At 43.3% G+C, this 27,984-nt stretch overlaps 1 protein-coding gene across 18 annotated transcripts in view; it reads right to left on the bottom strand.

The window, feature by feature from the left end:
- LOC123352367 (DAB2 interacting protein) overlaps positions 1–27,984 on the bottom strand; it is a 401,633-nt gene that overhangs the window by 166,617 nt on the left and 207,032 nt on the right. For 17 of the 18 annotated variants that reach the window (XM_044992350.1, XM_044992351.1, XM_044992356.1 and 14 more), the window contains one exon: positions 20,013–20,131. In XM_044992350.1, coding sequence (XP_044848285.1) covers positions 20,013–20,131 — 119 coding nt within the window. Of the gene's footprint in view, positions 1–20,012; positions 20,132–27,984 lie in introns of those variants that run through there. The other variant, XM_044992363.1, reaches the window with a different exon arrangement.

Raw genomic sequence — 27,984 nt, 5'->3', positions numbered from 1 at the left:
CCATGTTTATTAGTATAAATATTTGCTAATAATTTTTGTACTAGTTAACCAGCGATAGCTCCCATACACGTAACACACTGGCAGAGAGAGACACAATGGTTTGTATAGATTCAATAGAATTTTATTCATTTACAAAGATGAATGCAATTAGCAATGTCTCCAATCTATTTTACTGACTGTCCCTGCTCCTCAGAGTGGAGAGCACAAATAGCAGATGCTAATTGTTAAGGAGTGCATTCACCAATGCTGGTTTAATCCTGCGTTATGAGCTGGCATTTAGAGGAAGAAAAAAAATATATAGCATGAAGGAAAGCATCCAGAAAATCTACTGAAGGTGCCAAATGATGGTTTTACAGTCTCTCAGCAACAAGGTCTGTAGTTTTAACACATCACAGATGAGAATATAAAAATGCCAGACAGCCAGGTGGCACAGTGTACACTTCAGGCTCTCTGTAGGTATTGATTCATTACCTCAGCCTGTTTCATAGCACAGAGTCAAGATCATGAGAGGATGCCACATGTTGATTCAGAACACAGTGGGATGCGGGGGAAGAAGGGGAATTATTCTAAGGGTTTAATTTAGAGAAATAGCTTGTGGAAAAAAAGCTTGACTCTTCCAAAGCTGGTAGATTGATTATTGGCATTGGTGGGAGTGTTCGGGCCATGGGTTGCTTTGTACTTTAATCACAGAAACCTAACGTACCTGAATTTCAAATAACTGAGGCCAGGGCCAGTTGGCCCAGGAAATTAGCAATGGGTTTTAGGGCCAGGGCTCTACAGGTCACCAGACTAGATCAATAGTAGTTAAAAGATGGCATCTGATGGCTTCTTGGTTGCCTGTATGAAATAAGGTGGTGATCTCAGTCTCATTCTCTTTGGCACGTGTCTAAGACACAGACTCACCAGCACAACAAACACTGGCACATTCTCCCCAGGGAGGTCATGGGGACTTTCTTCTCACCACAAGTGGTAGCCTCTCCAAGGCTGGGTTAAGGCACATTGGCTGGACGAGGTGGGGGAAGCTACCATTGTCACAGCCCATGTGGTTGGCACCTGTTCTGATGGGAAGCAGAGGGACGTCTCCAGGGCTGCCAATCAGCACTACATTCACGCTGGTTTTTAAGCTGTTACTGGGAAATATCACTATTCATTGCCAGAAATTCCCATGAAGCAGTAACTCTCATTACTCCTAAGCCCTTTCAGCACAGAATAGCCACACACTGATAACCTGAATACATTTGCTGCAGCTGCTGTTCCATAGACTGCACTCTTGTACAGTCAGATTATTTTACATGCTTATTAGTCCCATTATTTTATAACTCATCCCTCTGTGTAATGTCGGCTCCATATCACTTCCCTCTAATGAAAAGGTATGTGCCTCTCCGAAACGAGCAGGGCTGAGGATTCCTTGAGATGGAGAGAGAGACTGGACATGAGAGAGGTTAACACTGCACCCCATCTAAGGGCCATATTGTGCCTGACCTCGGGAAGGTACAAGGAGCCTTGTGCTGGGGGCTACTATTCGGAGATTTCCCTGCATGCAAGGACTACTGCTTGCTAATGCTTCCAGGGGGAGTTAGCCATTCCAAGGGAGGAGAGGTCTGAGGAGGAGCAAGAGCCCTGCCCTCCTCTGCATTGGCCAGCAGAGCTGTCCAGGCCATGCTGCCCCCTCTCAATGCTGGTGCACTGTCCTACCCTGGGAGGCATCATGTTTGCCTAAGTCATCACCACTTGGAGATCCCACTCAAGCACTGTGGCTTTGCACAGTCTCCAGTCCAAACTGCTACTATCCATGGCACAGGGCTTCCTCACCTGCTTTGCTCCCATTCATTCGCACAATCCATGGCTGCAGTCTGACAGCCCTGATCAGGAGGAAGATTGTGGATATAGGTGCTCGTGACTCAATAGACTAAGCACTGCTCATAGCATGGCTTAACCAGTGTCTTGTTTCATTGCCCATTTAGCAGGCGGGCTGTCGAAGGCCCTTCTGCAGGCAAATGGCCTCCCTCTATTTGCTGTCCTTTTGTTTTTACTCATTTCTCTTAAGGCATCCGAGGCCTTGGTGCCACCAAGCTAACATCTATTATTGGCTGTTATCAGGATTCATCCCGCCACCAAGGCATCACTGGCTACTTGTCTCCATTACAATCCAGGCAAGACTGAATCATAGTCCAGTGGCAGCAGCAGACCAGCACTAAGCAAGCACCCAAATGCCTGGGGGGTAAGGGGTGTCCAGGTTCCCTAGAGAGGTAGGTTTCTCTTTTGTAATAAGACTTCTCAGATCACCTGCATGTAATTCTCCCTTTGATCTTCTCTTTAGCATAAGAGACTAAAACCGTATCTAGCAAAACACGGGACTCCAAAACTCTGCTGTTTTTAGAGCCCTTGAATCTGAACTCCCCAGCGCTTTGGCCATGTTCAGATCTGGCTTTGAATTTTGTTTCCGGGCCCTACCTCAAAACCAGATCCAAAAAAATCAGAGCCAAACCACTTACAGCTGGGGAGAAGTTTGGAACCCAACTTTGCAGCCTGGACCCATCACTAGCTGCAATCAGACCATATCTTCCTCAGCCAGGCTGCAGCCAATCAAGCATTACAGCTCCATGGGTGTTTCCTGAGAGCTGTGTTCATTCTCGTCACCAAGCCTAACTCACACCAGGCTCTTTGCATCTCCCAGTTTTCTTTCCACAGTGCACTAGTCTGCACTACCAGTGTCTCAGTTTCAGTTACTCATCTCAGGGGTACCAGGGCTGAAAAGCAGGCAGTCAAGTGCAGAAACAAACCAACATGTCCTAGCTCCAGCCAAGACACCTGACTTCCACACACATACAGGAACAAAAATATGTCACTGCTTTCAAAACAACTGAAAAGATGCTTCCTTGGAAGCCAGCACTGAGGGATGCATGCAAGGCACTTATGAGGAAAAGCAATAAATATGATGTGAGCCAAGGTAAGCTTTCCATGCAAGAGAGTGTAAAGAAGGCGGATGTTTAGTTTGGAGAGGAATAAGAGGGGACATAACGGAGTTATCAAATAATGAATGGCATAGAGGACATAGATAAACTGGGTGCTTCTACCATCGCCTAATACAAGAATGAGAGAACAGACAATAAAACTGAAAGACAGCAAATGTAAAACTGATAAAGGGAAATACTGTTTCTTTGTCACATTGCACAATTAACCTGTGGAACCCACTGCCACAAGATGTCATTGAGGTCTAGAGCTTTATAGGATTCAAAATTATATTTACATAGGTAATGAGAACTTCTGCAGTTATGAAAGATTGGGAGGAGGGGGGTCCTTGCAAACCACTATCTGGCAGGGGTCAGGAAGGCATTTTTTCTGTAAGTGGGTTATTCCAAAATTATCTATTATTGGCCCTCTTGCATCCCAGTGGATGCTCTGAGTCCTATGAACCATCTGATACTGGCTGTTACCAGACAAAGGACACAGGAGCAGGTGGGTCACTGGTTTGATTCAGTCTGGCAATTCCTACTTCTCAGTGCCACGCTATGAAAAGTTGGCCATGGTTGACCAGGGGAAAGTGATATTTCTTAGGAATCAAAAGGAAGAGCAAATTGCCCTTTGCTAGCACCTTTCATTGGAGTATCTCAGAGTGTTTTTCCAACTGTAATTAAGGTGGTCTCCCAACAGTCCATTATGTGGAGATTTCCAGCCCTGTTCAGCAGATGGGGAGGATCAAGTGGAAAGCTCAAGTCAGTGATTTGCCCAAAGTCACACAGTGAGTTGGTGACAGAATCAAGAACAAGAGAACGTTGGCACCCAGTCCTCTGCCTCACCCACTATATCAGGCTCAAATGTCTTTGAAAACAAAATCAGGGATAACTAGCTAAAGGAAGTGAGATGACTGGTGGTAGTGAATATTAGCCAGTCTGTCTTCCCGAGATGGCTCCTGGAGCTGATAGAGGAAGAAGGTGTGAAAGCAATTAAAAGAGCTAATTTAAATAAATCCCCAAGCATTGAGGGCTTGCTAGCATACTCCTATAAATCCCTTTGAATGCAGCTAGGCCTTTTCCTTTATGAACTTGCTAACTTTCAGACATCAGGATAATTATCTCAAAGTGTGACCCAGGCTGCGGTTACTGGTATAATCAAGAAAAGCCCCCAAGGATTCAGTGTTACACAGTCTCATTGGTGAATCAGATTATAAACTGTTGGCTAACATTTTTGTAGCTACTAGACTGAAACAAAATACCTCGCACTCTCTGCGAGTCTTTAATTCATTCCACTTGGGGAGGACTCATGCATTCTGGTAGATTTCTACTTGCCTAATAAAACTTCTAGGTCTACTGTGGTCCTGAGTGTCCCTTTAATCTTCCAAGGAAGGGTAGTGGCTCAGCAGGATACTGAATCAAAGAAATGTAGGGCTGGAAGGGACCTCAAGAAGTCATCAAATCCAGCCTCTTTAATGAGGCAGGACCAAGCAAACCCAGACCATCCATGACAGGTGTTTGTCCAATCTTCTTTAAAACCTCCAATAATGGGGATTCCCTTGGAAGCCTGTTCCAGTACTTAACTATCCTTAGAGTTAGAAAGCTTTTCCTAATATCTAACCTATATCTTATTTGATGCAGATTAAGCCCATTACTTCTTGTCCTACCTTCAAATTGATCACTATCCTCTTTATAACAGCCCTTAACATATTTGAAGACTTATCAGGTCCCCCCTCAGTCTTCTTTTCTCAAGACTAAACATGCCCAGTTTTTATTAACTTTTCCTTAAAGATCAGGTTTTCTAAACCTTTGATAATTTTTTTTTTGCTTTCCTCGGAACTGCCACCAATTTGTTCACACCTTTCCTAAAGCGCAGTCCCCAGAAATAGACACAGTACTCCAGCTGCATACTCACCAGTGGTAACAAGAGCAGGACATTACCTCCCGTGTCTCTCATACACCAGTCCTGTTAATGCACCCCAGAATGATATTAGCCTTTCCTTGCAACTGCATCTCATTGTTGACTCACATTCAATTTGTGATCCACTGTAACCCCCAGATCCTTTCAGCAGGACTACCACCTAGCCAGTTATTCCCCATTTTGTAGTTGTGCATTTGATTTTGCCTTCCTAAAAGAAGTACTTAGCACTTATCTTTACTGAATTTCATCTTGTTGAATTGAGACCAATTCTATAAATTTGTTTTGAATTCTAATCCTGTCTAACCCCTTAGCTTGGTGTCATCTGCAAATTTAATAAGTAAACTCTCCACTTCATTATCCTTATACGTTTTATGTCCCTTTCTAGGTGTAACTCAGTTTGTGCCTTAGCCCTTCTGATTGTCTCTACATGCTCATGCTATTCCTTTGTATTTGTCTTTAGCAATTCATCCATCTTTCCACTTTTTTGTAGAATTTTTTTTATTTTCAGGTCATTAAAGACTTCCTGATGGAGCCATACTGGCCTCTTACTATTCCTCCTATCTTAGCTTCACATCAGGATAGTTTGCAGTTAAAATGTCCCTTGAGAAACTAGCAGCACTCCTGAACTCCTTTTCCCCTTAAGTTTTCTTCCTATGAGACCTTAGGTACCAGTTCTCAGAGTATGTTAAGCTCTGCTTTTTTGAAGTCCATGTCCCAATCATGAAATCTATCACTTTCACCCAAATTGCCTTCCACCTTCAGATTTACTACAAAGTCCTTCCCACTCGTCAGAATCAAGTCTAAAATGGTTGTCCCTTGGTTACTTCCTCCACTTTCTGAAACACAAAGTTGTCTCCAATACAGTCAAAGAACTTATTGGAAATTTTATCTTTTGCAGTATTAAACTACCCAGACATCTGTTGGAAAAATAAGTTCCCCACTATTACCAGGTCTTGTGGTTTAGATATTTCTGTTGTTTGTTCTTGAAATGCCTTATTCACATCCTCTTTCTGATTTGGTGCTCTATTGTAGACCCCCACACCTAGACATCATCCCTATTGTTCACCCCTTTTATCTTTCCCTGCCTCTCACCTCCTTCTGGACTTCAGAACAAGTGTATATATTCTTGATGTACAATGCAACACCACCTCTTTTGATCCTGCATGTCCTTCCTGAACTAACTCTTTCCCTCTCTAGCAATATTCCAGTCCTGAGATTTATCCTACCAAGTAAGTAAGTAATTTAGCTTATGGACTAATACTTCCAGTTCTTCCCATTTATTCCCCATACTCCATACATCCATGGAGAAACGTTAACTAGCTTTACCATAGCCTAGAGGGTGCATGGATTGGAGCAGGGAAGGAGCTAGACAACGAAGAGAGGAGAGAGAAATTCCATTTCCTTTTCTTAAGGATGGGCTATGGCTGAGTACTTGGGTGGTTTGGACAAAGGCACCTTAACATGGACAGTACAGTTTTGTTCTCTTCTGTGCAGTTGATAAGCAAGCCTTAAACCCCTCCCCCCCATGGTTGTACTCCCTAAAAAGGCTAAATGTAGCTATCTCATTTGGAGCCTTAGCCAAACAGCTTTGTGATTGGATTCTCTCTCATGCATGGGATGTTGGGATTTCAATTCTGGCTCGGTTCTAAAACGTGGACTCTAATATAAGCAAACAAGGAGGAGAGAAAGGGAGTCCAAATTTGCAGCAACTTTTTCATTTCCTATCAACCTCCTGCCAATCTTCTACCCAGCCCCAAATTAATAAGGTCTGAATGATGAACGGAGAATATTAATTCTGGGTGAGTCAGGGAGACATCACGCAGAGCGCCACTGCCAAGCCAATATACAGTTCAGGAAATAGATGGATCATTCTGCAGGGACCCAATGAGTGCTACTGAATGTACATCACCCAGCAGGGTACATGTGAGCACACAGCCTAGTGTCGCACAGTTAATTGCAGTTTGTTGGTCAAAACCCCTTAAGCCTGCAAATACAATCGCTGCATAAACAGAGAGCATCTCCATGTTCACTTAGAGAGTTAGCAAAAGCCACATTAAAAAGGCCAGAGCACAAACAATGTAATCATGAAACAATGTCATGCCAATGATTTAAAAACAATCCTTGCCAATAATGGCTAGTATTAAAGCAGCCACTTCAGCACTCACATGCAGAGAAACTAGTGCAATCTGGCCCTAGACTTACCGACCCATCTTCTAAGATCTCTCAAGAGTCAACGTTAGAAATGGGTCCAAAGCAGTGCCAGAGTCTGAATGCCCTTGTACTTTCTGCCCGTTCCAAATCCAAGCACAAAGAAACAGCCTCATATTGCAGGTGGCTCCTCTCTTTATAGTGGCCCCAAACTAGCCCCCTAGATCCCGATACCTCCAAGCTTCAGGCTGCTGGAAACGTGGACCCAGGTTACTTTCTTCTTTCCCTTCTGGTTTCTGGCCATGGCCAAGACAGGAATTGCTGAAATGTCACAAGAAAAGCTAGTCTCATCATATTTCCAGCTTTGACTGGAAATGCCAGGAGGCTCACAAAAAAGTCTCTTCTTATGACATCTCCAGCCCAGTTTTGCAGAGATGGGGATAGATCAGAAAAGCCTCCAAGTTTCATCCTACGCTAGTGGCAGAATTGGTTTGCCAGCGCCTGCAGCTGGCCGCACAATGGCCTGGTAAGATAGCAATATGGGAGTCATGTTACTCCTCATGATGGAAGTGTCACATTTGGGCTCAGAAAGAACAAACATACCCTAAGGCATGTATTCAGTGCATGACAGGGACAGCCTTTGGCCTTCATTAATGCCCATGAGGATTATTCGCATGCACAGAGAGGACAATGGATGCCATCATCTGATGTGATCCCATTCAGCTGAGAGGAATGAGCTAATACAAGCTGATGACCCCCCAACCTCTTGCTCTTAATTCTCAAAGGGATGCAGGAAAAAAGCTTAAATCTCCAAAGCAGCAAAATATCACCAGACGGTCTACAGTCCAGTGGAAAACACATATATAATGGAACAAAGCTTTTTTCATAGCAAGGGCAGCACAATATTAATTATTCAGGATACAATAGAGTTATGTAAATCACTTGATAACTGTTTCAGGACTAGTTTTCGGAAGGAGTCCTATGGGGAAGCAGCACTTGTGTGTATTCCCTCATGCACTGGCAACAGAACACAGGGGTGATTGCATGGAGCCAGAAATATTTGTAAATCTACATAAAAGGGGAGAGCCTGATGTAAAATCTATGGCTTTTGCATTACTAATGCATTTAAATTGTTTTCTGAATTAATGCCCTTTCCCTCTACGTACAATGAATTGCTAAATCCCTCTAGCACGTTACTCTACAGGCAGAAACCATGTGGGTTAAGCCAAGTGCACTGCAATTTATTTCTTGCATTGATTCAAGGCAACTGGAAGGATTTTTGAACACTGCTATTTTATTTGTTGCTCAAATGCACTGAACATGCAAGTGGTTAAATTAAATTCTTGCTTCTTTTTGTTGTTCAAAAATCACAGTCTGAATTTTGCTGCAGAGAATGGGACTGAGACAGTAAATGTACCAAAAATCAAATCCACAAATATTATAGCTAGTAAAATGAGCCTGTAATATTACTACAGGAACAATATATACGCACTGCAGAACAGTCGGTGAGAGCTCCCTAATGATTATGATAATTTCAATACAGAGGTCCCCGATAATATGCACAAGGCTCTGTTAACATGTGGGGTAATGAAAGGGGAGAGTGGTATATTTTTGCCCAGCTTTTTCTTCTAAATTGATGGATGTACTTGACACAGTTATCTTGTATTCACAAGCCTAGATCATCATCATATCCAGTGCTCTGAGGAGCTAGTAGCCAGCAGTGAGCTCAGTGCACAGGTTGCCTCCAGCTACAATCAACAAATTTCTGTGCATGGTCACTGCGGTACGAAATTGGATAACAAGACATACATGTCAAACATCTGTATTGTTTGGAAGCACTTCAAACAAAGGTTTGCAAACGTTGCCCAGGCTCTGTTATATTTCCATATGCAACTCTTCCTGTTCCCCTGCACAGAAAGCTGAAAATTAAGGTATTGTGGAATTTAAAACAGAAGAGAAAAGAACTCGAACTAAACTTGACCTTAAACATTCCCTTCCACCAAAAGAGAAAGGTATTTGCTATGGCTGAATTCACAGAGGACTAAAGCAAGATTTAAAACCATATTAATTGGAACAAGGGCTGGATAATTTTATAACCAATAATAACCTTTGCAGTATACAAGTTATAAATGGTATAAGGAATGGGACTACACCGAGCCAGGATGTCTGTGGAAGCCCCCAGAAATGCTAAGTACAATTAATTACCATTCTGTCTATTTCTGCAGAATTTAAGGTTTAATTTAAAAAAAAAAAGACAAAATGGTTTCCAGCTATCAGATTTGGGAGGGGGGAGAGGCACATAACAGAAAGCCCCGCAGAATGTGACCCTATGCAGTATTCTTTTATTGAGTCCGCAGGTAAACCACCAGAAACAATACCTCGCTGGCACGTGTGAATGAGCACATCTCAGTGAGTTGATGACTCTGAAGCCTAACAACAAACACTAATTTACCAACATGGTTAACTTTTTTTCCTGCAGACTGTTTTAGCCAAATCCTCCAGCTACTCTGGGAGTGTAGACAGAATCTGAGCACTGCCACTATTTCCCACTCCGGTTACATGAAAGTGATCACTTGCCATGTGCCAGGGTGTACATGCATGCTGAGCATGGATAGGGGGCAGAAAGGGATTTGCCCCTTACCCACACTTCAGGCACTGCACAACTCGATAATTACTGGTATTATAAAATACAATCTGCTTTGCCTTCTTTTGAAGTATCAGCTATTAGCTACTGCTACAAAAAGGACAGCGAGGCCACGCTAGCTAGGCAGCTATAAAAAGCAGGGAAGGAATGTGTATTTGTTTAAAACAATACAGCACATTAAAAAATATGGTTGCAACATACAGGCACTGTGTTCACAAATTCTGTTGGGATTGCTGATTTATTAATTGATTTCCAAAGATTATGATCGTTTCTAATGCACACTTTATACTTCTATAGCAAAATTTAATCGTGAGGCACCACACAAGTAATGTGCTGAATTCGCTTTTCAGAAATGCCATGCAACCACAGCATTTCAAATGGTGTGAATGTGGGGAAAGTCAGGGCAAAATTTGATCCATTAAACTGTATGAATCTCCAGTCTACAAGAAAGGAGACTGCTTTACAAACAGGACTCGGAATGAGCAAACCCTTTGTTCTTCAGGCAGTTGGAATGACAGAGTGAGAAGGTAGTAATATGGCCTAGTGGGATGCACGTGGGTTTGGATACCAGGGACTCCTGAGTAGTAACTCCAGTGCTTTGAAGATTTAAAGTGCTCAGTATCACTGCATACAGTTTTAAGGACACTTAATTCTTCAGACACTGCAGTGGTGGAAGAGAGACAGTTTTGGAAGTACTATTTTCATCATAGCCTGTGGGGTTTTCATTTTGGGTCCAGATGCCTAGGCCTGGGATAGAGTTCTCCTGTGTCTTTTAGTTGTTTAATGTGAAATAAGTAAAAACAAACAGAAAAACACTAGACTTACAAAAAGCCTTTCTTGTGCAAGAGCCATGGTGGAGTCATTTATCAAAACTCTTATTTCTCACATTAACTTCTCTTTGGCAGTCTTTGGATTTATTAGAAAATATTAATGCCACTGACTGGCTGCTATATGGAGGCATAACATAATTTAGAGTAGACTTGTTTATTGCATAAGAAAATCTCACCAAGGTAAAGTGAGAATAAATGGCCTGTTTGGGAACACAAAGGGATTAATAAGCAATAAAAACACTATACTCTGGTTCATACCCAATATCAATAGATTTTACAGAAGAATTCAACACAATCAGTAGTAACATTTATCAATGTGCTGCACAATGCCATGACGAAGACTCTTCATGTAGATTTACAAATATTTCTGGCTCCATACAATCACCCTGCAATCAGCTGCAATGGGAACTAATTGGCACCCGGGATCAGAGTCTTAGCAGGAAAGACAAGGACTGAATGGATCATGGAAACGGAACTATCCATTTTTAACCCACCCAAGAAAGGGTAAAACACGACAGTGGTGGTGGAGGGGCTCGCACCATCCCTGCCAGTTGGTGGATGAATAGTGACCCTGGAACATCAATCCAATACTCTGGAACCACCATTTCACTCAAGATTAGTAAAATAAGAGGAAAGCTTCCTTCAGTCTGTTGAGCAACCTGATACCTCTCTACAGGAACAATGAATTCCAGTTATATTTATTTACCAAACATTCTTCAAAGGCTAACCAGCTGCAGCTGCAATACAATGCTTTGATTACCAATGTCAAAAAGATAGAGCATGAAATTAACTTCCCCTTATTCAGTGGGCAGAGAGAAATGTAGCTTCACGCTACACTAATTCAGTGCCCCCGGTATGAAAACTCCCCATTATGATGTCTCGTCAAATTAGAGCCAACGATACAAGGGTGTCGTCTCTATCCTCACACAACGCTATATTTTGTAATTAAGACAGCCCTGAAACAACAGCCTTGCTTATGCAGAAAAGGTCAGGAACGCAAGCCATATTTTTTGCAAGCTAATTGTAAGATGCATGAAGCCAATTATCACAGTAGCGCCGCATATGGCTAAGTAGGAAGGATTTTATAATTTTGTTAGATGCCTTCGAGACAAGTCAAAGTGTCAGCAGGGCTCCCCATGGGGCCACAGTGCTCTGTTTTGTTTGGGCTGCTAGGAAATTGGGAAGCAGACAAACCCCCAAGGGAAGAAGATTAGAATCACTCCAAATTCCAACTGACCCCACTTCCTTTATTATTTTCCTTCATTCACTGGGACAATTCATCTTGGCTTGAAAAATGTCAAAGGAGAATATCAGCCTTTTATTCAAAGGCACCCAATACAAATTCCCTGTCAAATGAGGAAGTCAACTTGGGTGAGTAATATACGGAAAGTCCCTACCTATTTCCTTGTGAATATCAAACCTGTTTATGTTGGATAGCCTCAGGGGCACAAAATGCACCCGGCACTCCCCACCCCGCCACACGGAAACAACTGAGCCCTGCCTGCCTCAGGAGACGCCGTAGCACCACATTGTGCCTAGCCTGTCTCAAGTCCCATTAGCGGAGGGAGGGAGGGTGGGAGTGAGTGTGTGTGTGGGGGGGTGGCACTGCACAAGGGGAATTATTTAAAAATTGTCTCTCTATAAGGATTGACAATAAGGCCCATCTCATTCATACTCATTAAGAGCCTTCACTGGGTTTCCTTAGACAAAAAATTCAAGGCAAACAATACTGAGAGACTAGGTCTGAGCCTGCCAACACCCTGACAGTAAACGCTCCCATCACCATTACACATGAAGAACAAAACTGCTAATTCCACTCCCAGCATTCCTTCAATGAATCCCCAACCAGAAAACTGACTCAAGCAAATACCGCCCCCGTCATCCATCATTAACTGCAGCATCAACTTGATTCCAAAGGGGAATAAATACTATTGTCAACATGGTGTAAACCTAAGCCACCTGTATAAGGGAAGTTATTGTATTTTACATGGTTGAATACTTCTGGTTCTAAAGGAGAACCTTTGCTTCTGATTCAGTGCTTCTTGTGAATCAAACTACAAACAACCTCTTACTACTAAGAACAGCTTCCCTTCTTCAATGTTTGAGTACCCTGACTCTATGTTTATTTAATGCTGTGATAAAAGAGGATGAACATTACCTTTCGGTGGAGAACAGATATTCTCTTTCTGCAAAGCAGCTCCCTCTTTCATTTTACCATAGTCTTCCAACATAGCCATTAATTAGAGACCAGTAATTAATTTTCTGGTTCATGAAATATTTTGCAAAGGAATCCCATTAACAGGCTGATTTGCATATTCCTAGACAAGGTTGCCTGGAAATAAGTGCAGTTACTACAGGAGGCCAGCAACCCTGCGATTGTCCTTGAATCTTAGCCACACGTTATTGTTCACTGATGGGGGCGTGGGAGCAGACACCATCTAGTGTGTGATAAAACAGACCCAATTATCTGTCAAATGCTCCTTGTTTCTCACTGTCCTCGGCTGTTGTGTTTTGCATTTCAATCCCTGATTGCTGATAGAGCTAAATGGTTTTCATACACGGTGTCATCAAGTTTGACAGCCTGAACAGTGCATTCGGAAAGCAGGCTTGTCATCATGAAAGCCACAGGCCTGTTTGCAGTGTTCAGCGCACTATTAGTTCACTTTTGACTGAACACCCTGCTTTTAATAACTGAACCTGCCTGAAAACCCTCACCGTCTCATGCTATTCAAGTAAGTAGCTGGAGGAGAGTGCACTTTGGCACTTCCTAACACAGCTCTGAAAGGCATTCATGCATTCCAGGGCCAGCCAGTGGCCTAGTTCTGCAATATGAGTCATCCTTCCTCACACAGGAAATAAAGTGACTCTCTCAGACTTCGCACTGCAGGTTCAGAGGCCACTGTATTCTCATCAGGCCCAACCACCTTCACTATGATAGAAATGTAGCAGATCTGATTCCCGGAGAATAAACAATTGCCATTTAGATCTAAAAAAGATTTAATTCGCCAATGTACTTTAGTAGCATGGTGCAGCTTTTTAAAGTGATATATGCGGTATTGCTAGGCCAAAAGAAGCCTTTCAAGTGCTTGAAAACTCACAGAACTGACAGCTCTAGTCCAGACCCAGGAATTAAATGTGTCACAGTCCACTGGTTACGCACATTCTCTCCCCCCGGGGGCTGTAAATAAGAATCTATGATAGAGAAAAGAATTTGGGGAGGGGGGAATGCTACTGTAAGTCCTCACTGCTATTCATTAAATTCACCGCTGCATCCCTTCCAAAACCAAGGCTCATTTAACAATTGGCCATATGTTCAGACTTTTGCAGAGCCAAAGAAAAGCTTAAATGGAATGTTATCTCCTGGAATTATGCAGGAAAACTTGCAAAATAATCACAAACCTTTGTAATTGAGTGTCTCTTAATTCTAAATGAGTTCTAGGTATGCACAGAAAAGTATACTCAGGAAAGATCAATATTGTAATTAAACAATTTAGAGGGTTATTTATTTATTTTGCTGATTTACTTCTGCATTTGTTCATAATAAAAGGTACAAAAGGTCCCAAGTGCTTGATGAACTTACATCTTTATATAGAAGTACAATATGTTCATTTTAACAGGCTAAAACATTGGTTGTCTATATATAGAAGGAGCTGATGGGATTTTCCCCTTTAACACCATACAAACATTTAGGGGATGTTGCACTGCTAACACCCAAAACCCCATTAATTTCAGTGAGTTTATACCAGAGTAACAAGCACAGGGAAGTAAAAGTGGAAAAAGTAAAGGAATTACATTTCACCATATCAATGTAATCTGAGGGTACTCATGCAATGAAAAGTAGACTGTACAACTGCCTAGTTTAACTCTGCTCTAGTTTATATAATGATTTCCAACAAGATAGGTATAAATCAAAGCCTTAGATATGAGAGATGAGAAGTCCAGGCCCTTAACCTTGTGTGGAACACTAGCTGCCTCTGCCATGTAGTCACCAAAATCCATCAGTGCAAAAATAAAAACCCAATCTCCAGTGACGAAAACCTTATAACCATGACACCCAGAGCCAAATAACCCATCCTGTGCTAAATGATCAGTTGTAAGGAAAGTACAACTCCATGCTAGTCTGTTAATTCAGTAAATTAAATTTAATTTGTTTATTCTTTTAAAAAGGAATTAAACTTAATTTACTGAAGTAAAAGGATAACGGAGTTGGAGTTGAGTTCATAAAGAAAAACTAGACTATTTTATATGTAGGGCGCCAGTTCAAATCCACCCCAGCTTGGGAGAGACTGAAAGTTATCACCACCTGACAAGGGCCTCAGGGCAAAGAGGTCGGTGGGCTCAGTCTAGTTTCCAGGGGACAGGTTGGCATATCGAAGAAAAGAGCTGCCACAGTTGGCTTCCTTGTTAGCTTAGCTGAGAAGACAAAGTTGGGAGAAAACATGGAGACCTACGGACCCTAGACATGGCTCCTTCCAATTAAGGTGGAGGTTGGGAGACAGGTAGTGCTGCTGCCCGTTCTGCAATATGAGTGGCCTAGTCAGAACTTCCTTCTGCCAGGCTGAGAATCCAGCATCTTGGACAGCACAGAATTCAGATATTTTTAAAATACCCTTTATTGTTGTGAAAAAGCCCCAACATGGGATCTTTGCCACTGCAGTTATGTTTCTCAAGAACACTAGAGAAGCCACTTGCACAGATCCCAGGTGAGACAGTTCATTTTAGTCCAGTTGAAAGCCGTAGGCATGTCACACGCCAATAGATGGTTAATTATCTCAATTGTATTGTGATTTAGCTCCAAGACAGACCGAGTGTGCCAGCACTGATGTTAGCAAGCTTGGCTGCTCACCAGTTATCGGAGGGCACTCTTGTCCTCCATTTCTCGATGACCGAACCAGCAAATCCAATCCCCCACCCTCCTAAAAATCCTCAATTAAAAGGAAGCCCTACAGCTAGGGACTCATTTGTTCCTGAACTCAGACCCTGCCAAGACGTTTCTGAGAGTTCGAGCACTCAGACTTCAGGACACTGTCAACAGTCATTACAGCAGTGAGCAGAGAAAACACACAGAGACACAGTTTTCCCCTCTAGAGGAGGGCCCCAGCCTGATCCCACTGAGATCAAGGGCAGTCTTCCCATTGATTTCAGAGGAAGAAGGATCAGGTTCATTGCTTATAAACTTAAGTCTAAAAAAAAACCTCCCAGGTAAAAGGTCTCAACTCCTGGGAGTCTTCTTTCTCTTTGAATATATTTTTCAAAAGGTCAGTATAATAAAAATCAATTGGAAATAAACTAACAGCAGTAATTAATGACTACAGCAGAGTAATCCCCCTCCCCCTTAGTTATCCAGCGCCATTCTCTGTGTCTCAGACCCGTCCTAAGCACTGTAACTCATCACGTATTTTACTGGAAGAACGAGGGTCCAATTAAGGAGAACACATTCGCCAAATGCTTGATTTGTGGCCGATTCCAAAGTGGCCGATACAAAGACGAACATTCAGCACTTCACAATAAAAACTTTGTCAGTCACCATAATAAATCAAGCCGCAGCCGCTTTTACTGAACCCTCTTTTACCGCTAACGAGCAATCTGACTAACCAACAAATAGACAGGAGAGCTCATTCCACAGCCCTCATTTATACCTTGCATTTGTATAAACTGATTGCACCAGATTAATGCATATCTCATGATGAATATTTGCTCATATTGGGTCAGATTCTGCCACTCTTACACTGAACAGAAATCAGTGGGGATTTTCACAGAGTAAGGTGCTGCTCGGCATGAGTAAGGATGGCAAGACCCGGCGCCTACCACGCAAAACTGATTTTACTCCACAGCAACTTACTCAATTCAGTGTAAGCCCGAAGTGTACCTTTTCAGACCTACAGAATGGCAGGCCAGTACTGATTCACATCTCTTTCTGGACAACATAAAACCCAACAGAGCGAGGCACACAGGAAATCTTTGCTACAAACTAATGCATTGATGAACTGTCTATGGTATATTTTACACAGCACTTTGAATGATTCCTCAGACAGTCTGCACGAAAAAACAATCAAAAGGTGTCAGCTGAGAGTTCATTAAAATATATTTCCCTGAGGTTCAATTGCTCTGCGCGCGCACACACACACACACACACACACACACACACACACACACACACACACTCTCTCCAACTTCACAAATAAATGCCTGGATATGAAAATGGAACCTTTGCAGATGCCATTTAAACTCCAGCCAAGAAGGGAACAGGCATATCAGAACTGCCATCCTTCCTCTAAGAAGGGAGCAGCTCTCTGACCGTCCATGAGAACATGGCCTCTTTCTTTGTGCCAATATAAAGTACGAAAGCCAGACTGTTGTAAAATTAACAAGGCAATTCTGCACCGGTGCCAGTGAGACATTCTGCCAACATTTCCCATGTTTAATAATGGTTCCTGGTTTTGTTTTATAACAAAACTCCCATCACACAGACTTTCTCCCTATTGTGGTAGGTAACCACTTGCTTTTTGAAATTTACATAATTTATTCAAGTTCATATGCATATGTCTGTTTATATAAAAGAAAACATATGGTTCATCCGTTTACATCCAGACTCTGTATGACTGTGTGTGTCATACATACATCATATTCTATCTGGCTGAATCTCTGTGTGTGTGTATGTATGCACACACTATTTATTCACTTGTACCATATACAGCTGGATAGACAAGATGTGTGAGAATCAAAGGAAAAAAGCAACTAAGGGGCATGATACATAACAGAGATGCTGACACACCGACTCAACTACAGTCTGCCAGGGCTAATATTTAAGACACATGCGTTTCGATTGTATCCATTGCTTTGCTCACTTTTGCCATGACATCTCTTTCCCAGCAAAATTCTACGAAGCCCTGGTACGCACAAATAATGCATGGTTATCGCAGCTTCTCACACCAGATAGGAAGGAGAATCAGCCTGGATACAAGATGGAATCACCAACCAAAATGTTCTGATCCAAGCTGCTTCCTCTGAAACACTTCTTAGGTCACAGGGAACACAAGGAAACAGGGTGGAAAATGAGCAAGAATGGTGTGAAACATTCACGTCCTTTTACATACAGAACTTGGGATATTGCACTTTTTGTAGACATGGGAACTTTAAAGTCTTAAGTTAACAGTCATAACAGAAACCCTGGGGTGTGGCTCCGAGAGGCTCAGCAGATACAGCTGAGAGATTTCTTTCACCTCTAGGAGAACAGCAGTCGACAAAGACAACGTCTTATCTAGGGTTGCCAGTTTTGGCTAGACGTATTCCTGGAGGTTTCATCACAGGACATAATCTTTAATTAAAGATTAATCTATAATTCCTGGTCCTATGCAAAAATGATATTAGCGTGTATTGTGGATCTGACACAGCTATCAAAGCTGGACGGGCTGGGAGCTTGCATTCGAGAAAAAAAAAAGCATTGCCTGGTCCCCTACAAGTCAAACACAAATATATGTGGCAGGAGATGAAGTTTATGAGGCAATGCCTGCACTAACACAAGACCTTGCATTAGGGTGACCAGACAGCGAGTGTGAAAAATCGGGACAGGAGTGGGGGAGTAATAGGAGCCTATATAAGAAAAAGACCCAAAAATCGGGACTGTCCCTATAAAAAAAAAATCGGGACATCTGGTCACCCTACCTTGCATTTTCAGTTCCTTAGCTCTCCTATGCACAACTACCGGTCGTTGTGTTCACTGCTAGTGAATGTCACCTTTACTCTTCCCTACCCCTGAAGTCCTACACTGAAAACCTACAACAGCCACTCAAAGAACCTGCCAATATGAAGGCTGCAGAAGGTCTGTCTGTATCCGACAGCAGACTAACAACCCAAGAACTCTTGAGACTCTCACCCTGGGAGAGAGACTTATCCACAAAAGGGAAAGGAAAGGAAGTTACAAGTCCTAATTTGTGGTGATTACTCTGGGTCCTTGACCTTCCCTGCAGGGATGACAAACAGCAAAGTCCCCTCCCCCATGTTACCAATTCACACAGAGAAACAAACCTTCTAGCTAGACTTTAGCTAGACTTTTGATGTATATTTTAGAGAAAACAGTGTCTAATGCAGCCAGCTCTTCTTCTGAGAGCAGCAGCAACAACTGGCACATCCCCTGATGCCTAACTAGACTCACTTGGCTTCCACGCAGAACACAGTGCCCTACTTAGAGTCTACGTGAAAATCTCAGCAGAGGCATCAAACCTCTGAAATACTGCGTTGCACTGGTCAGCAAAACCCTTTCACTTTCACATTCATACACTTTCAGAAGGAGAGATGCTTGTAGGCAGCACCAAAGAAAAATACAAACCACTTGTCATTTATGGGGCTTCAAAGATTAACACCTGTTTCCCTACCCAAATAAATAAAGCCAAAAAAAAATGATGTCATTGCTTTTAAAACAGAAGTACAAAACGGGATTCCAGAGGAAAGACTACACCATGTTTTAAGCCACTATTGCTACAACATGTTCCCAACCGTTGATCTACATCATCCTTAGCATCTGGTCATTGCTATTTTTCATACATGGAGTTTTCTTGGCTCTCTTTTCCTATTGTGTCACTCTATTGAGATTCACATTAAAGCTGAAAGGTTCCTCTTTTGCAAGCAAACGTTTGGTTGATTACCATGACTGGCCATGGAGTCAGACTTAGCCAATTCTGACCTTGATCTGCAAGAGTCAGTAAATAAATATGTTCATATAGAAATACGCATCACTAAGTGTGTGTGTGTGAGAGAGAGAGAGAGAGACACACACACACACACACACACACACACACGCACCTACGTACATCTAAAAACAGATAAAGGGCTCTCTCACAGGCTCATCTCATTCCAGCTCAGAATGAATAAAAACTGGATTTCACCCCCTTTGATTTTGTTTTAAATCTGTCTCCCCTGCTAGCCATCCCATGTCAAATGCTTCCTCTGATCCATCTGCACATTCCCCACAACACACCCTCTCCCGGATGAAAGCTCCTCTCACGGCTCAGCAGGAAGAAGCATCCAAAGGATCCAGCCCAGTAAATGAAGGGGGGTCGATGGCATGGGGAAGGAGGGATTTGTGGAAGTGATCTGTTGATATTATTAACCATTGCTGTCTGCAGAGTGTTGTGTGACCCTGTGATACTCAATGTAGCACAGTCTGCGAGCACCTCCCTCTCTCAGCCTCATCTTCTGCAGCTGCATCCCCGAGCTATTTGCGTGCCAGGGCAGGGGCTTAGAGTTTACCACCAAATTTTAAAAAGTAAACTAGATGGATTTCTAATCCTGATAGCCTAAAAAGGGTGGATCTGCATGGCTTGCTCTTCTGCAAATTAAAATCGCCCCTCACTGTGATTAAATGAGCCCACTTCTACTGCACACTTAGCCCTATGCTCCGAGCGAGATGAGCAGTATATTAGCAAGCCCAGGAAAATCAATAACCTCATTCTCTCTCTCTCTCTCTCTCTCTCGTGCGCACATGCACACACACGGACACGGACACGTTTCCTTACCTTTCATTGTCCACACTCCTGAAGCCAGGTAAAATGTGCCGGAAGCTGCTGTTCCTATCAAGCTTGGGCTGGCTCTTTGTCCTTTTGATGGAGCCTTTAAGCCGACGGCTGAGAAACCCCTGTGGGGTGAGACAAGAATACTAAATTATAACCCCCCCCAAAAAAGAGAGAGCGAGAGAGAGCCCTGAACCTGCTCCCTTGCACCCAAGCACGACTAGGCAAATTGTTCTCTCCTGCACCCTTCAGCTGCAACTGCCGGAAGCATTGTTCGTGCTGTCAGCCCGGCTCCAAGGATTCCATCCAACATCTGCTCTCAGCGCTTGCAGAGGCCAGCAAGCTACGTAGACGCGAGACTCCCCTAAGCCTCTGTTACCTTGGCAACCATCAGCTCACATAAAAATACTGTCTGAGAGACAAGACTAGCATATTGCAACTCCCAACGAGAGGAAACATTCGGACTCGCGGTTCTGTTTGACTCAGCCTGGCACCACTGCCAAGACTCTTTGCCAGGCACAAGGACTCGCTCGCTCCATGCCACAGCGACTGGAATCAGAGATTGACAATAATTTATTCACCTGTCCGAAAACCCCCAATTGCTTGCTTCAGGCGAGTGGAACTGGACAAGGCTGTTTTAAAATGTATCAAATATCTTCCCCCCGCCCCACTCCTACAATGTGCAGCTTTAGAGTAACCTACATACACATCCTACATTCAGTACCTGCATAGAGAGAGGACAGACCTATACTGGACAGACAGCATATACACGGTGCCGCCTCCCCTCTCCCCTATGAAATATAAGTAGCAGTCACTGCAGTGCTTTAAGGCTAGCATTAAATATTTTAATAGCAAAGCTTCTAATATGTTATTTGCTTATTGCTATGAGTTACTGTCCGACATAATCTGAACAAAGTAAGGCAATAAAAGAATCATGCTGCTACAGTGCCCAGCCCTTACAGGATGGGAGAAGGGCTGAGGGGACCGCCATAATGGCCATAAGGTAACAAGGCATTTAAAAGGAACAAAAACATGGTGATAGGAGCCCAGAGAGCAATTCCCCTCTCTAGGATACATGGCCATAGCAGGGGGCCGAGGCAGATGGAAGCAAGCACCTTGGCCAGTTATTTCACAAGCTGAGATCTAGCATGTGCCTCTTCTCAGTCCTATCCTCACTGAGGTGGTGGTGACATGCTTAGCCCAAACTAGGTTTTGACATATGGGAGAGAGGAACCTCACTCGCAGGTAAATTGGGGCAGTACCCCCACCTGGGGCCCATGGAGCATGTTCAGCCATGCTAGGCTTGAGCCTATTCCACTTTTCCAACCAATCCTGGGAACCGGTTCTATGTCTCTCTAGGTGTCTCCTGAATATAAACAAATGCACGCCTGCATTGTGTAAACAGTGTCTCGCTCTCAAGAAGAGTCTTGTGAGAAGAACCAAGTACAGCTAAATGAAACACAGCCCCTCAATTTGTCCATTCTCAGAAAAACACTCATTCCCAGACACAGTGTCAATGGGTCAGATAAGATGTTCCTGGAGTACCAGGACTTCCTGGGGCAGTGTATGCAGGCTTCTGATTCACAAGCAACTACCTAGTTTGCAACTGTATCAAAAAACAGACAGATAGGTAAAGATGACTAAGATTCACCCAAAGGCCATATCACCCATGAATGCGGGATGTAACCTGTATTCATAGGCCAAGTCATTTTTTCAGAACCACTTGTTTCATTGGAATGGGGATAGAATCAACTAGAAGGGACCTTGAGAGGTTATCTAGTCCAGTCCCCTGCACCCAGAACTAAGTATTATCAAGACCATCCGTAGCAGAACATGTGACTACCAGGTCATGTGACGAGAGAAATGCACAAGACAGTGAAGGCCCTTTCAGAAAGCACTGTAGCTGTGGAAAATAGCCATTATAGCATTTTCCTCTCTATGGAACAGGGAGGTGAGGGGAAGCCCAGACAAGGGGAACACAAGGTATCTCTGCAGTAGCAAATCTGGGGGTCTTTTTAAAAAAAACCCGAACAATAAGTCTCAGAGGTTATATCCTCATCTATTGCCTCAGACTTGCCAGCTCACTTGTCCTTTCATGCATGCCTTAGACATCCCCACACTTGCTGTGTCACTCTACAGTCTCTTGCCTGTCCAGCACACAGAGAAACAGACCTTTTATATGTTACCCAACATTAAACACACACTGGGTGAAATTCACCTCAGGAGTAAAGCCAAGGGAATTTAGCCCACACAACAGTTTAAATCCAGTTGTATAATCACTGGCCTCGGTGGGGTATCTGAGCTCTGAAAGGGAGGGAGAAGCATTTTGCCACACCCATATAGCCTCTCTATACCATTATTTCCTCCAAGGCAACCGAAAAAGAAAGATCCAGCAACTTTCTCTTGGACATACTGTAGTTTCTGCCATACCAGACGAGACCCTCAGTCCATCAAGTCTGGTCTCCTGGTACAGGCAATAACTAATACGTGATGCTTCAGAGGACGGTCAAAGGGAAAAAATGCAACTGGCCAATTGTGCATTCTTCCCTAACCCCTGTGGCAAACTGGCTTCAATCCAGAAGCAAGAGATTGGACTGCCTTTATCTCTGCAGGCCTAGCTAAAATATTATATGTTGTAACGTTATCAAGCCACTTATTTAAAACCCAGTAACAGCTCTTAACTCGGACAGGGAACTGAGAATGCAACAAACATATTTTTCTGTAACAAACGATCACGGCCATCTCACGCTATCTTCCATTTCACATCTTGACAATTGCTAGATGATTCGAGCAGGGCTTGGAAATTAAAATTGAAGATTGCAATAAGACATTACATTCCTTCTGTTCCCCATTGTTTTAACATTCATCGCCACCAGCAGGAGAACACACTCTGCCATTTTCAGTTTTCATTGCCAGCTTCAGTGGGAGAATTAGATGTCAGAGATTTTAATGCCAGTAAATTATAACATTATATCAACACATTAAACTTACATAGTGTGTGTCATTCATACACAAGGAACTTCACAAGAGTGGGAAACTATTATTCCTGATTTTTATAGATGGGGTAACTCAGACCCAGAGTGGGGAACTGGCTTGCCCCAGGAAAAGAGAGAGAGAACAAACAGGAATTGGTTTCTTGGGCATGTCTGCAATGCTTTTGCAGTATAACAACAAGTAGAATAAGACTATCCATCTCATCATCACTGGTGACCATAGACAAGATTTGAACTCTGATCTCTAGAGGGGATGCTAGTTGCATCTGCCAGCACCACTACTCCTCTACTCCAGTCTTGATACAATCTCCTTGAGAGTCCCTAGTGGCTAGAATAGAGTATTCTGCTGTCCTCCGTATGTTGTTTATAAATCTTAGATGGAGAGTTCTTTGGGGCAGGGTCTATTTCTACCTCAGTGTGGGCAGCATTTAGTACTAATAAATAAATGATAGGAAACATTGTGCTATTATCTTAAATGGATTAAATATTCAGAAGCACAAAGACAGTTTAATAGGCTATAATACAAATGACAATCCACTGAAAGCTGAAGGAGAACAAAGAATCCCTCCGGAAACAACCACACTGGAAAGTCATCAGAAACTCCAACCTGTATAAGTCCCCTCCTCAACATAACTCAACTTGCACTCTGAGTTCTGATGTTACAGAAGGTCAGCGGAGCTCAGTGTTTTCATAAAGTTGCCAATGCACCTCTGTAGCAGTTTCCCTTTATAATCAACAGCAAGTCTTTGTGGGGCTGGAATTCTGGTCTCCCTCCTTGGCACTTCAGGCAGGTGACATAGCTGGAGCCTGGCACACGCTATGCAAAGAGGAATTTCCCCACACCACCACGCCAATGCATCTCAAGCCTGGTGGCACGCTCCTGCTATTCCAAAAGGGAGATTACCTGCTACGCTGATGTTGGGAGGTGCTTCCAGAAGGTGGATACATGCACACAGCATTGGAGAGGCCCTAGGGGAAACTTATGCCAGGATTTGAACATGAGGCTCCAGCAACAAATGGCAAGTGCACTAGCCCAATGTACCACCAAGCCCCACCCCCATCATGCCATGGCAACTGGCTTTCCCCAATGTACACACCAAACCACCAAGCTTCTTGCCCTGATGTGCCACCTATATACATTCTTTCTGGTCTTTTATTAGAGGAATTCTTAACTGGATGGAAAACTCTAAGACATACATATTGCCAAACTCAGGGCCTTCTCCTGCACTGCGCGGAGGGTGCTCAGCACATGACAGAACAGTACTTCCTCCGTGATCAACACAGCTGCTGCCCCAGACTCTTATCAGGCCTTGTCAGGATGGAAAAAAGTAGCACTTAGTGTATAAATAATCTCTTTAATGGTGATGGCCATGAGCAGGTACACCAAAGAAATACCTTTCCAATGCTACCAGATGGCCTAGTTCCATCCGCTTGGCCGGCACAGCAGCAGTGAAATGGTTAAGGGCCTGTGGATGTTTCCTCTGCTCAAGAAGTGATCTTTTCGGGTCAGCGGGGCATATTCTGCAGCGCACACCGGCTCTGTTCCAATGCCTGCACAGGGAGCACAGGCACAGTGCTCCATTGCCCAGAAATAAAAAGATGTCCAGGTTCCCTGCTCTGCAGCTAAGCAATTTGACTTTTGCAAGTGGGAGGGCTTGGCTGTTCTTGGTTTGTCTCCCTAAACACAGACTCCCTTCTGGAATGCAACTGCTCTAATCAGGACAGGAGATTGAAATTATAAGAAAACACAGGGGAAAAAACAAACAAATGTTTTCTTTGAGGAATGGCTCCTACCCTTATCTGCTGCTGCATCCATTGCCCCACCTCTCAAAACAAGACAGGCAAACTTCAAAACAGGACAGTTGATCTGGATGTGATTTGGGTTCCTTCTCCCTACACCTTTGGACAAAGCTTATTCATAAGCAGTTAAGACCCCACAGGTAGGAGAAGAAATTTAGGAAGACGAACATGAAGTCTGAGCTCTCCTGTCACAAGGGATGGGGGAGCCACTGAATGTTTTCCCCAGGCAGTAGTGTTTTTAGCTGAAATCTCACTCCTGAGGATAACAAAAAAGGCACAGAATGCATAGCTGCTACCGGCATCCCGAAACTGGCCGGGCCTATGTGTCATCGCGGTGTGGCATGGGAAAGCATCCCACTGCAGAGGAAGAAATAAGGCAGCTCTCTCTAGATGCCTTCAAGAGAGGATTGCAGAATATCTCCATGGAAGTTTCAAGACCTCTCAAGAGGATACAAGGGACATCCCTATGTATGTGAACGGCTTCACGCACCCCACCTAATGCTAAAGGGGAACAGAAAGTAGATACAACTCTACCTCCAGTTGTTGTACTGGAACGTCTTCTCATCCAAAAAACCCCAAAGCAATGAGAAGTCGATACCTGTGTCATGTTGGGCTGAGCACCATCTTTAAATTTAAACATTGTCAGGGAAAACACATGCACACACTTACCGGAGGTTCCTTCCCCTTCACTGAACACCTCCATGCTCAGCTAGTATGACTGGGCAGACTGTGGTGTAGTCTCAAACAGGGCCTGGCTTGTGGCATAGCTGGACTGCCTACCCCCACCTTCTTCTGTTCCTCACTCTTCAGGCAGGGTCTCAGTTTAATGCTCCTCCCAGGTATCCACAGCTGTCTGTGCAGTGCTGGTGGGGCCTCCACCAAGCAAGGGATGCAGCTCATGGTAAAAGAGGCTGGTCTGCAGCTCAGCATCAGATCAATTGCTGGCCTCCCTAGCCTTGAGGTACACCTGCCACTGATCCTTGGCTTTCATGCAGCCCTGTGGTATCCCTCTGCCTGCATCTCCCCTGCAGTTTTTTCATAGATGCCCACGTTTCTCCAGCTGGTCCATAGCTGGGCCGGCACAGCCTCTTCTCCCCTAAGGCCCAGGAGAGCCAATACCTGCTGTCTGCTCCAGGCAGGAGCCTGTCTAGTTGCACACGAATGTTATGACAGCACACAGGGCCTCTGTTCCACCCAAAAGCCCCCCACACAGTAAACAATATACTGATATGCTCAGAGAAACCACTCCATTTATTTTTCCTAGTTTTGTGTTAGTTTTATGGTTGACTTCAAGTAAAACCTCGCTACATATTTTTCAAAGATCTTCTGTAATGTGTTAGCTACTCACAGTAATAAAATTGCCAACTGCGGCTGAAGTGTTACATGCAAATAGAAAAATCCCAGTCTTAAATAAACGACTACCTGTAATTACTACAGAGTAACACAGTATTTTGTACCTCCTGGTGTCCAGTTTCTAGGGAAAATGATTCTCTATCTTAACCACCAGATCATCCAAGACCAAGGTCTATTCTTTGACATGCCAGACTTTGAGAGTTGCCCAGGGTCATACACGGTCTGGCTGGGTCTCTTTATTCTGGGGACTTGTGTTATGCTCAGTCACTTTGCTCTCTGAGTATCTCAGCTCCTTGCAAAGATTTAAGTTGTTTGGGGCCGAGACCATTTTTTGTTCTGGGTTTGTACAGTGGATTCAGTGGCATGGCTGGGACTCTTGGTACCACCACAATACAAAGTGATAATAAAATAGGAGTAATTATTCTTACAAGTTACTTTGAAGCTAAATTAGTGGATGATGTTTGCAAAAGGAACTGAAATACATGACAGGAAGTGATCAAATTACTGCTAAAAAGTAGTGATACTCTTCCAAACTCTACTGAGAAAAAAAAGCTCCATGCATAAACCAAGTTTCATACACTTGAGACACCAAAATGCGACCTCACTCACAATAGAGCTTCAAATTATTATTGTCTTTCACTCTTCTGGCACACTGATCAACCATGAAATACGGATATGTCATTATCATCATACTTCAGAGTTAACATGCATGTGAAACGAATATAGGCAGTTCACACTTTTCAAAGCTATTGTTTCAGGCTGTCTGGAGACTCAGGCGAACATGCCAGTCTATGCTTGAATCACATTAATGTTTTCTTCACAACCATAAGGACCAAAGACTTAACTGTTTTGTTTGCTTTTTAAATTAAAATCTTATTTTCTGAAACAGAAGATGGTAGCCTTCGCGAGATAACAGCGGCTCACTGAAATGACACCAACCAACCTCTGGTGCTGGATATTGGTATTATAAAGCAAGAAGGAAACAGAATCAGCACTATGGGGAACTGTCTGGATGCTGCAAAGACAAGTTCATTAATATTTGTATTGTGAAGCAGCTGGAGATTCTCAGATGGAAGATGCTACAGAAATGCAAAGTATTATTAGTTTCAATGGACAAAAAAGTGAGTTATCTTTGTTATCTTCAGAATTTGAAATAAAATAGAAGCTTTTTCCTGGGCAGTATTCAATATATTTGCTCATTACCATGACAAAAAGATACCCAGTGTACAACTCCACCATTGCCTTGTAAACATGTCTGTATTCAACTCCACCAGCGAGCACAAAGATAAAAGATAAAACCAACGGAAAGTTCAAGAGTCAAAAGTTTATCCTGCGAGTCTGAGGGGAAAAAAGCAAGCCATAAAGCAGACTCCTTCAACTGATACAAGTAAGCAAGTGAATTTCATGTATAGAAGTAACCTTCAGAGATCGAGTGCCTTTATATTTGTTTAGCGTATGGGGGATGCTCCTTTGAATAGATCATATATCATTTATTACCGTTGATTCTTTCGATTTAAACTTGTAAGTTAAAAGCTGTTCCCCATCACTGTCATCCAATTCTATTCCTGTCAGAAGTGATAAAGGGCTCAATTCATGAATTTAAAAAGCAGACAGCCTCTGTCGAGTCACCTTCCTGAGTGTGCATTCTCTGCACATGCCATTTTTGCATAGGCATATTAATGGCTAGCGTAGAGAGAAACAACAGTCAGAGCCTCACCTGAGAAATCCACGCGGCACCAGCTGCATGAAAATTCCCATTACATTAACTTACAAGTTATCCTTGCAACTTCTCCAGTGAGGACCTCTCAGATTCAGATTGCATCACCATGGCC

The sequence above is a fragment of the Mauremys mutica genome, chromosome 18 (genome assembly GCF_020497125.1).
Source record: "Mauremys mutica isolate MM-2020 ecotype Southern chromosome 18, ASM2049712v1, whole genome shotgun sequence".
Classification (NCBI taxonomy): Eukaryota; Metazoa; Chordata; order Testudines; family Geoemydidae; genus Mauremys; species Mauremys mutica.
This window is presented reverse-complemented; position numbering and strand designations above follow the sequence as displayed.